Below are 11,175 nucleotides of genomic sequence, written 5' to 3'. Positions count from 1 at the left end.
AGAGGAGAACTAGGTGGTATGAACTTTACCCCTTGCGGTCAAGTGGGAGGACCAAATCCAACACTGCTCGATGGAGCCAACCGAGATCCTCTCCAGTCCGTAGGGCTCCATGGCACCTGAAGCTTTTTCGTAGCTCCTTGACCTTCTCCTCCATCATGTCGCTATATGAAAGGCCTCCAATAATGTCCTAGGCCTCATGGCCTTGACCTCCACTTGTATGTCAAACATAAGTCCACTGATGAAGGTGCTGCAGAGGGTTGAGTCTGACCAACCCAGTACACGATTGCAAATTCTCTTAGACTCTTCTTCATTAGCTCAAACTGTGGTCCGTTGAGTTAGCTTAGTCAAGATTGCTTGGAAAAGTTCATACTCGGTCAGACTGAACCGAGTACATATGGTGGACACAAACTCATCTCAAGATGAAAACGTTTGAGTTCGTTGTGCCGCTTGTAATAATTTGATTGCAACATCCTCCAAGTGGAATGAGGCTATTAGGACTTTCTATTGGTTTGGATCTCTTGGTAGGTGAAGAACTGATCCGCTCGATAGAGCTAGTCTAGTGGATCGCCTCTAGTGAACTTAGGGAAATCAAGTCGTACCGAACTTGAGCCCCTACAAATGGCCCATCTTCATGGGTGGCATGTCCTCGTTCCCCACGTGGGTCCCTTCTGCAATGTGGAAGGGCCACTATGGCATCAACTCCATGACCCATTGGTTTGGACCATTGCTCTCCCCCAGCCATAGGTAGCTCGGGCCAATCCCTAGCTACGGATCGCTCAAGCCCTAGACTTGGTGCAGGCAATTCATGCCAAGGTCTATCCTGCTCTGTTTCGGGCCAAGCCCTAGCTACGAGTGGCTCAGTCCAAGCCCTAGGTGCGGGTGGTTTGGGCCAAGCTCTAGGCACCGTTGGGTCAGACCAAGCCCTAGTAGTTGGATGTTGTGTAGTTTTACTGCGTTGAACTTCATCTCGTGTAGCCCTGGTGGGTTCGGCCATTGGTGTGCATGCCCAAAGGATGGCTCCACCCCAACCCTATGGCATCCTCCTCTTTAACTGGTCTAGTGCTCATCAGTTCGGGAGCCACAAACCTTTCTATTTGTGCTCGTGGAGTCCATTCATCATGGAGTTTGCGAATAGCGGACACCATCTCAACCATGAATGCTTGTATTGATTGCAAGGCTTGAAGCATCTATGGCTGAGCTACCGAGGGTGGTAGGGTCGGCAGACCGATGGTGTACTTGTGTTCTCGGGTAGTTGGGCAGTTGTCTGATACACCTTATAAGAGTCTTTTCTTATTGCATTAGTTATTTATTTTTATAAAAATAAACTTTCTATAGGTCACGTTTGAATATAGAAGGGGGCGTGGAGCGTTCGAACGATTTTGCGAATGCCTGCATTAGTTCGCAAAAATAGAGAACACAAAATGTGCGTTCGAACATGGTCGGGCGCGTTTGAATGCTCGCATGCGAACGCTTGCATTAGTTTGCATCCACAAAGAATATATTTTGTGCATTCGAACGTGGTCAGGCACGTTCGAACGCCTGCATCAGTTTGCATTCACAAAGAACGTCTTTTGTGAGTTCGAACGCGGTCGACCCTGTTCGAACGCGGTCAACCCCGTTCGAACGCGATCGGCGAGAGTCCACTAGTATTAGGGTTAATAATTGTTATTTTAGCTAGTTGGCTAGCTTCTATAAAGGTGTGGATGGCAGCCAAAATTATTATAATTAATAAATATTAGTTTTTATCTTCCTCTATTTTTATCTTCCTCTATCCTCTCTCTAGTCTCCCTACCCTAATCTCCCTCCTCCTTCTTCACCAACTAACCACCTCTACCATTGGCAAGGTCTCGTCTATCTTCCTTCTAATCTCCCTCGTCTATTGAGTCCTCCCTCCTCCTTTGGATCTCGGCCACTTCTCCCCCATCATCCTTATTCCTTAAACTACATCAATCATCCACCCTCATCTCCATTATCATCCATAACCCTATCATCCTCTCCACCCATCACCACCACCATCACCCCCACTCTAGCATACTTTTGTCCTAGTTTTAGTTCGAATCTGCAAAGCATGTAAATACTAAAAACATAGATCAGGAAGTTACGGATCAACCACCTTTGGTTTCGTAATTTTTTGACTATGGAAGAATATTTGGTGAATATTTTTTCTTGGTTGTGCAGACTGCTTCCTACAATCATCCAGATATCGAAGAGGATGTTCCGTAACTTATCATCATCATCGGTGGTTAATCCCTTATCATAGAAGTCTCTCCGGTTACTCTTGCTGCCATCCCTCATGTGGTTGTCATTTGGTTTGAGGATAACGATGACTCTGATACCAAATTGTTATGGATCGACTAGAGAAGATCCGCAATAAGGGAGTGTAGGCTTCAATTTAGGTGAACGATGGTAGATTAGGGTGGAAGGAGGGATGATGGTGTTACGAACTACTAGAGATGATCTGAAACAAGGGAGTGTAGGCTTTGATTAGGGTGAATGATAGTAGATAGAGAGGGTGGAAGAAAGGATGATGGCAATGGTGATGGTGAGGAAGATGATGGGCAACGATGGCAGTGATGAAGGGATATTAATTTACTTCTACTCCTAGGTTATCTTACTCTTACTTCTAAGATAAACTCAAGGCTAGAATACTTTCTCAATGCTTGCATCATTAACAAAGAAGCATAACCCCTCTATATATAGGGTCGGTTACAACGAGTCACACTAGGACTAGCCCTAAAGGCTGACACGACTCGAATTAGGATTTGCCTTAAAGGCTTACATGACTTAATTGGACTAGCCTTAAAAGCTTACTTGACTTAACTAGACTTGCCTTAAGTGCTTACATAAGAGATAAACATGACCTAAAGATAAACATGATTTAGCTAAATCAGCTTTCCTCATCTTTCTCAAAATATGATTCTTCATTCTACCACAGATAGTGTCCAAATATGGAGAAACCTTGAATATGAAAGTTATAGATCAAGACATCTTCGATCTTCTCCAAGTAGTTTCGTAATATTTGGTCATCTGTGAAATATCTTTTGAATATTTTTGCAAAACTGCGCATAGTTGAATTAGTTAACTAATAAATTCTAACCTAATAAGACTCTAATGAAAGCAAATAAGTAGATAAGATAACTAGACTCAATCTATTGAGCCCAATCTCTCTTTAATTTGATCCGATCTGACCCGGTTTGCATCAGATAGCGATGGTGATGGTGAGAAAGATGAAGGCCAACAATAGCAATCATGAAGGGAGATTAATTTACTTCTACTCCTAGGTTATTTTACTTTTACTCCTAACATAAAATCAAGGCTAGAATAATTTCTCAATGCTTGGATGCTTAATAAAAGAGCCCAACCCCTTTTAATATTGAGGTCAAGTACAATGAGTCTCACTAAGATTAGCTCTAAAGGCTGACACAACTCGAATTAGGATTTGCCTTAAGGGCTTACATAACTTAATTGGACTTGTCTCATAGACTTACTTGATTTAACTAGACTTGCCTTAAGAGTTGTCGTGACTTATTTGGACTTGCCTTAATGGCTTACATAATTAAAGTAGACTTGCCTAAAAGGTTTACATCATGAAATAATTAAAGGATAAATAGACTTGAACAATCGAGTCCAATGTCCCTGCGACTTGATCCAATCAAATCTGGATCACATCAGGGAGGAAGGAAGAACAAAAATGGGGAAGAAGAAGAAGAAGAAGAGGGCCATTTGTCTTAAGTCATGTGAGATTGTTGATCTCACTTATGTGAAATGCTGAACTATTCAATGTTTTATTGCCCTAAAACGCTGATCCTTTTAAGATGCTCACTAGTTACGCATTTATTTTGGAACACAACTACCCGGCCTTGGCACACTAGAAACCATGTTGTTGGGGTTTTAGAAAATCCTGCTAAAAACACTTAACTTATTAGCATTTTACTGAACCGCGATTCACTGGTAAGTCGCTGAATTGTTCCGCATTTTAATTAAGTCGCTATTTAGTTCAGCATTTATTCACTATTACACCACTATAAAACCTTGACTTATGAGAAGGAAAGTTCTCGGGTCCTTTGGAACCCTACTAAAAACGCTTAACATGTTAGCGTTTTACTAAACCACGGTCACTAGTAATTTGCTGAACTCTTTCGCATTTTAATTAAGTCGTTGTTTAGTTCAGTGTTTATTCACTATTACACCGCTATAAAACCTTGACGCATGAGAAGGAAAGTTCCCGAGTCCTTTGGAACCCTGCTAAAAACACTTAATTGTTATTGTTTTGCTAAACTGCGGTTCACTTGTAAGTCGCTGAACTCTTCCGCGTTTTAATAATTAAGTCATTGTTTAGTTTAGGGTTTATTCACTATTACATTGCTATAAAACCTTGACGCGCAAGAAGGAAAGTTCTTGGTCCATTGGAACCCTGCTAAAAATGCTTAACTTGTTAGCATTTTACTTTTAGTAAGTCGTTGAACTTTTTCCATGTTTAAATAAATTATTGTCAAGTTAGCGTTTACTTACTAGCATCTTAAGTCAATGATGAGTATCTTAATGGCCAAGAATCACCGCCAAACCACGTGTTAACTAGAAATTGAGTTTGAGTAACTATTGGTATACACTGAATTGGTCACCGTTTCTTTCTACGATGAAAACGCTGAACAATTTAGAGGTTTACCTAGAAGAGTAAAATGTCAAATACAAAAGCGTTTTCATTAGGTTTATAGTTAATTTGACCCATTTTGACAATAAGTTTGGGCTATAGTCTATTTCATTAAATTAAATTTCAAATAGTGTTATTTTGGTTAAAAACTCCAAGCTAACTAGTAATTTGACCCATGAGGTCACCGTCCGGAAATAATGTTTTTTTTTCTTTTTCTTTTTTTAGTGACTCAAAAAGTTCTAGTCATAATATAAGTTAAGGCCTGCTTTAAGTCCATAAAATTTTTCATCTTTTTGGCAAAGCCAAATAATTAGATCCAAGGTTTCGGCTATATTGGTTCGGGTTTTTCTTTATCTCCTTATGCAGTTTTGCGTTCTCAACTTTGTAACTGGGAAAGTTATTTTATATCTTAATATTAATTTCATCTTTTTTTTAGAAAAAATTAAAAAGCCCGCTTATGTTTAGATTGAAAAAATCAACCACAAAATTAGTCCATGAAAGCAAAGTTTTTATTCCTATCTATGTCAACAATCACTTATTAATTCTTTGAGTGAGCACCTCCAAAATCAATAAAATCCCAAAATAGACATCCCAATCAAGAATCAGTAGCATATCCATTCTAACATATTCTTTCATTTCTTTATTAGCCCGTTTATTTTTTTAACCCAACTAAATCAGATTAGAGGTCTAGACTTACTGAGCCCTAACCCCTATGAGCTTTGGACTTTTTGGGAAATTGAGAGTTGACTGCAATTCGTTATTACGGAAGACATTGTAACTCTTACCAGTAATAATTAATGGCACAAGCCAAAACTATGGCTTAGAAATGGCAACGCAGTCTTTGTTACTCATCTCTTAAGATATTTAAAATTGAGGAGAAGGGCAAACCAATGGTTTTGTCGCCGAAGGCATGGTGCATTAGAATATTCCATATTAGGAAGAAGAGACTAAGAAAGGTCCATTGCACCTAGGGATAGATGCAGTTCTATGCTTCAAGATTCTCTTAGACGATGAATGGATTGGGAATATTCGGTAGGGGAGGGAACATATGGGAGGATCAAAATAATGCCTTAATACATTAATCCCTTGATCGTGATCATTACCCATGTACTTAATATTATATTAGTAGAAATTATATTTTGCTTTAGGCGGTGGTCGATGACATCTATATTGGTGATTAATTACAGATATTTGAATTGATATACCTAACCTTGGATCTTCTGACCCTAGATTCGGCGAATATATAATATCGTAAAGAATCTTATCTTTTCTGCTGGTGCATAGAAAAATAATGTACATTATTAGTTATGATGGGGATGTGCGTCGTGTTCATATCAGAAAAAGAATATATCTCCTATATGCGAATATTAAGAAAAAAAATGAAAGATAAAACAGTACACTTCAGTCTTATTTAATAAATTGTATCTGTGTGCTTCTGTCAGGAGCGGACGCTATAGAACATGTGGGAATAGTAAATGCTTTTCATACAATTTTTCAGGTTCAAATATAACTTTTCTCCTTTTTTATCGTACTTTCTGCTCCGAAGTAATCCTCCGTGAATTTTCCGAGTCATGAAGCCAAAATTAAACATTTTAACACGAGTTTCTTAACGGCATGAAACAAGTCTTCAAGCTTACACAAGTTTTGTGGGGAAGACATTTTTGAGTACACAGAAACTGCAAATAAGAATAATATCTTTGATCTCATGACGTGAAAAGTAAGCTGCAGATATATAGCAACAGCTTTTGTACGCAAGCAGAGCCCTTGGTTTAAGTTGGAAGTTCTTACTTCTAACAGTGCAAATTAATTTCTGACATTGTTCAGATTATCCTTTGTCGATAAAGATATTATGAGAGACTTCCATTAGTTGTCTTCCTTTACGTGTTTCATCTCGTAAAAGAAATATGTTTTCTGGTGTAAGGAAATCACGGTATGTCTTAAGCTCATGAATGAAAGAAGAGATAATATATGGAGTATGTTCCATTGAAAGATGCAACTCTGATGTTTAATATTGAACATCAGAGATGCATCGTATTTCTTTGTCTAAAGATGGCTTAATCTTTTTCATACGGTGAACTACAATAAAGCAAAAGCATATTTGCCTCTAAATATATCATTAGTTTATTTGTTTACATCAGAGAAACCAAAGGTGGCAAAGCCCTTGATTCATTACAGATATGAACCAAAAAATTGCAGTCGATATCTCTTTCTATTGCGAGGGAGGTGAAGCAGTTGTCGTCTGAGAAGAGGAAGAGGTAGGTGAATCTGGGTCCATGGAATCCCCATCCTCAACCTCATCCTCGCCTGCACTGCAATTCCTTTCGGTATCTAGCAGTCGGGTGGGTGATCTATCCGACTGATTCTTGTTCTGCTGCTGAGCAAATCTAAACTCTGATGGAGCTAATGCCACCGGAGTGTAAATTCCATTTGCAGGAGCAGTACTACAATTAACTGTTTGCGTTGCAGCAGCTACTGCAGTGTACTCTGGCGGCGGCATCCATATCCCCCCTACAACTACAAACTGGGGAGCTGGTGGGCTACTATTACAGCTGGTCTGAACCGCTGGGCTCGGTCGTCGTGTGTGAAGCCGATATTTCTGGAGAGAAAATGATGCCAGCAAGTGTAAGAAGATCAAAATCCAAATTATGTGGAAGATAAGCACAAGGAGATGTAAACTAATTCAATTCGAATTAAATTCCAGCAAGCTATCAGTTCTATAAGCAGGGTCCACATATTGAATGTGGCAAGGCATTGTGAGGGACTTTGCTTCAATTACTTAAACCATGAGCTTTGATCAAAGTCTCTCTAATCAATTATTCCATGGCACAAACCCGCAAACGGTTAGGGGTCCACAAAGATATCAAGATCTCCAAATGAATGCAGTTTGGTTTGTGTGGTCCGCCGAGTGCATTTGGAATCCAGGATGTGGATATTAACCAGGTAGTAAATTAGTAATAGCAAGTGGGAACCAGGAAGAAGATGGCAATCCTCGCCCAGTGGCATTAGCTCCACTGGTCATGTTTCTCTCAAAGAAAGAACATACAATGGTTATGTTGAAGGTATTACAGGTTGGTTTGGCAACTGTTACCATTACACGTAACAGTACTATCTTCGGCAAAATTTCTAACAAGATATGCCTAGTTAGTAGAAGACAAAAGAGAAGGGGTAATTTCTGGTCCCAGACCAGAAGCATCAAAGAGGCAGGAAAACCCAAGCAAGAGAATATACCAAGTAGACAGTGACGGTCTGTGGAATTTCTAATAATTAAGTGAATAAATCCCAAGGTATCCGATGCTCTATCGATTCTCTAACATGCAAACATGCAATGAATGCACCGAAACCAGGGGGGGCAATTTCTACCATTAGTTAAGAAGAACGTAGGAAAATACTGGAATTATGGAATTAAAATTGATGACAAGAAGGCGAATCAACCTGCAAATGACTCTTGACTTCATCGTTGGTGAGACCATCGACCTTCATTAGCTCTCGAATCTGCTTAGGCGTCGCAGCTGCGAAATATTTACGAAATAATTAATATGATATATATTAATTTGTTAACGACTAAGAACTGAAGGTGACAAGTAGGAGAGGCAATTGTACCATGGGAACCTCCGAGCTTTTGAAGAGCGTGAAGGAACCGGCGGTGGAGTTCAGGAGACCAGCAACGCCTCGTCTTCCTATGAGTCTGAGACTGCCCCTCTTTCTCCTCCTTATCCTTCATCTCCTTCTCTCCTCCGCCGCTGCCGCTGCCTCCGCTTCCTCCGGCAGAAGAGCTTGCCGCCGTGGCGGACGAGACTGGCATTGGAACATGCTTCTCTCTTTCGAATGGCTGGAATGCTCCTCCAATCTTCTTCGCATTCACCGCTATTGGCCTCCGCGGCAGTTCCTAATAAATAATTTATGATAAGGATAACCAGTTCGAGCAACACTAGAGATGACCTGGGGGAATAAAAAGACACTCACCATTTTGGGACCTGGATCAGGATATTGATTCCAGAGCTGGACAGACTGCAGCCAATCCGGCTTCTTCTTCGGCTCCTCCGATCTTTTCGTCGCCTCGTGTGCGCACCCCTCTTCGGAGGACGACAAGCTCGGCTTCAACGGGATGAACTCCTCCAAGACGGGGCCATCGCTAACCGTCTCCTCGCTCTCTATCTGTTGCCTAACGCTCTCGATGGCTAAACCACGTCCAAATTGATAGAACAAATAAATTCATCAATAAACTCGCTATCACAAGAGGCAAAGACAACGGTAACAAAGTAATTAAAGATGCATACTTTGGGTGACGAGGTGGAGACAAAGAGGCAGCTCGCGTTGGAAGACCTGAATCTTCTTTCGCTCCTCCTCCAGTGCTGCGACGTACTCTTGGCACCTCCTCGCCCGCTCCGCGAGATCCATCATCGTCTTCTAGCTTCGATCGGATGGCGAAGAGAACGAGATTTATGCAAGGGAATAAAGGTTCTAAAAGCTCGAATAAAGGGGAGGAATAAACTTGCGATAGAAGGAAGAAAAAACGAGGAGAGGGGGGGAGAGAGAGAGAGGGAGAGGAGAAATGGGAAAGGGAGGAGTCGATGTCGGGGCGTCGCGTGCAAATATGAATCTTTGATACAAGAGTGGGTGGGGGAGAGAGGGATGAGGAGAAAAAAAAGAAAAAGAAAGGAAGGTTAGGATTTGAATATTCCGCGGTGCGATTCCGCTGCAATGGGCTGGCAGTGACGTCAGCAGGAAGACGAGGAGATAAGATCGAAGACTATCCGGCGGAACGTGACAATGACTTGTCCAAACGAGACGATGAGATGCGAAGCAGCGGGTTGAAATCGGACGGTGGAGATTAAGAGAGAGAGGGATTGCAAGGGAACCATAATTGCGGAAAGAATCGAAATAGTATTGTGCCAGGGAATCTTTTTGCCCAAGAGCGACCAGCCACGCCGCGTACGGGTTAGAGAGAGGAAGAGGAGAGATTCAAGATAAGTCCATAATAATGAATGTTTGTTTATGGGTGAGGGGTTTTGAATGGGATTCCGTCCCTCCGGACTTCCAAGGGCCGTTCTTGCTTCACATGGATTTTCAACAATCTAAGATGATGTATTTTCCTACCGTGCATATTACTTTAAAATTTAGGAGGTTTTATTTAATTGTCATGGCAATTTGCACCATAAACTGGTGGTGGCAATCTCGTTTAAGGTTCGAGTTGGATAAAATCGGTCAACTTGATCTGATTATCGGTTAATTCAACATAACAATATGATAATACAAAACAACTAACATAGTAATATTTCTTATATATAATGGTCAATATTTACTCATTTAACTTATATAAATGGTCTACTATACAAATAAAATAGTTTTTTTTAATTGAAAACTTATAGAACACAAAAATATAAATTTAGGTATTCAACCATAAATTCAATTAACATAAATCTATACACCAATTCAACTACCAATATTAAGCATTAAGTAAATAAGTTTAAGTACTAATTTTATTTCCAACTTTCATCAACTTTCAAATCTAACAATCCACATAGCAACTACAACATAGTTTTTTTTAAGCCCACAATCCATTACAAACTGCAAATAGCTTGAAATAAGCAAATAACAATATTGACTCCTACGTTTTATTGTCCAAAAATTATGACCCCGTCAAAATAGAATAAAAGAGAATATAAAATAACTAAAATACAGAATATAGAGAGATAAATAAAGTATCTATGGGATGCTTGTTTCCATGTTTAAACACATTGCCAAAATATAAACTATTAGGTTTTGTCACATCTAGAATAGGGAGGAATAGAATAGCAAAACATAATTTGTTATTACTAAAAATGATGGTTTTATTCTAGGAATAGCTATTCCTATATTAACTTGTATTTTGGAATAAGATTGTAATAATTTTTTCTAGTTTGATATAAAGTGAATGAAAAAATGAGAAAAGTTATTATAATACCCTTCAATTTGATTTAAAAATAATTATCAATGGGATAGATGAAAAGAAGCTTATAATATTATAGGTATGCAATGCATGCATGAAATATTGTATTATCATGTTTTACGCACCTAAAAGCGTGCATTATATATAATGGGCGGTGATACGTATGTAATGCATTATCTTCTGACAAACAATATTAAGCATTACCATGCATTACCTATCTAACAGCACCCTGATAAGTTATAGAATGTCCTCTTCAATATCTGGATTGATTGTAGAAACAGTCTGCGCAATCGAGGGAAAATGTTCACTAAATATTATTTAGTAGTAAAAAAATTACGAAACTAAGGGTGGTCTATTCGTAACTTCTTGATCTACGTTTTTAGTATTTAGGACCTTTGTAAATTCAAACTACAACTAGGATGAAAATATGCTAGAGTGGGGGTGATGGTGGTGGTGACGAGTGGAGAGGATGATAGAGTTATGGATAATAATAGAGATGAGGGTGGATGGTTGATGTAGTTTCAAAGATAAGGATGAAGGGGGATGATACAATTCGGACTTCACCGATGTCGTCTCGAGCTTGGATTCACTTTAG

At 39.7% G+C, this 11,175-nt stretch overlaps 1 protein-coding gene across 1 annotated transcript; it reads right to left on the bottom strand.

Moving 5' to 3' along the window:
* Window positions 1-6,733: 6,733 nt before the first annotated feature.
* Window positions 6,734-9,418, bottom strand: LOC140782597 (transcription factor NIGT1-like). The gene is made up of 5 exons (XM_073129255.1): window positions 8,929-9,418; window positions 8,615-8,829; window positions 8,252-8,537; window positions 8,084-8,160; window positions 6,734-7,247 (listed from the first exon to the last, which is right to left on the bottom strand). Exons 1-5 carry the CDS (start codon window positions 9,050-9,052, stop codon window positions 6,861-6,863), a joined length of 1,089 nt encoding a protein of 362 aa, XP_072985356.1. The 5' UTR covers window positions 9,053-9,418; the 3' UTR covers window positions 6,734-6,860.
* Between the last annotated feature and the right edge of the window lie 1,757 nt (window positions 9,419-11,175).

Source organism: Typha latifolia, chromosome 2 (assembly GCF_019914945.1).
Source record: "Typha latifolia isolate L0001 chromosome 2, TyphaL0001v2, whole genome shotgun sequence".
NCBI lineage: Eukaryota > Viridiplantae > Streptophyta > Magnoliopsida > Poales > Typhaceae > Typha > Typha latifolia.
Note: the sequence above shows the minus strand (reverse complement) of the source record. Positions and strands in the feature narration are given on the sequence as shown.

Bases quoted from the DNA above. Each gene is read 5' to 3' on its own strand.
- LOC140782597 (XM_073129255.1), bottom strand. From the start codon at position 9,052: ATGATGGATCTCGCGGAGCGGGCGAGGAGGTGCCAAGAGTACGTCGCA. The intron at 8,538-8,614 runs GTGAGTGTCTTT...ATTATTTATTAG, and splicing joins CTGATCCAGGTCCCAAAATG to GAACTGCCGCGGAGGCCAAT. The intron at 7,248-8,083 runs GTTGATTCGCCT...TTTTCTCTCCAG, and splicing joins AAGTCAAGAGTCATTTGCAG to AAATATCGGCTTCACACACG.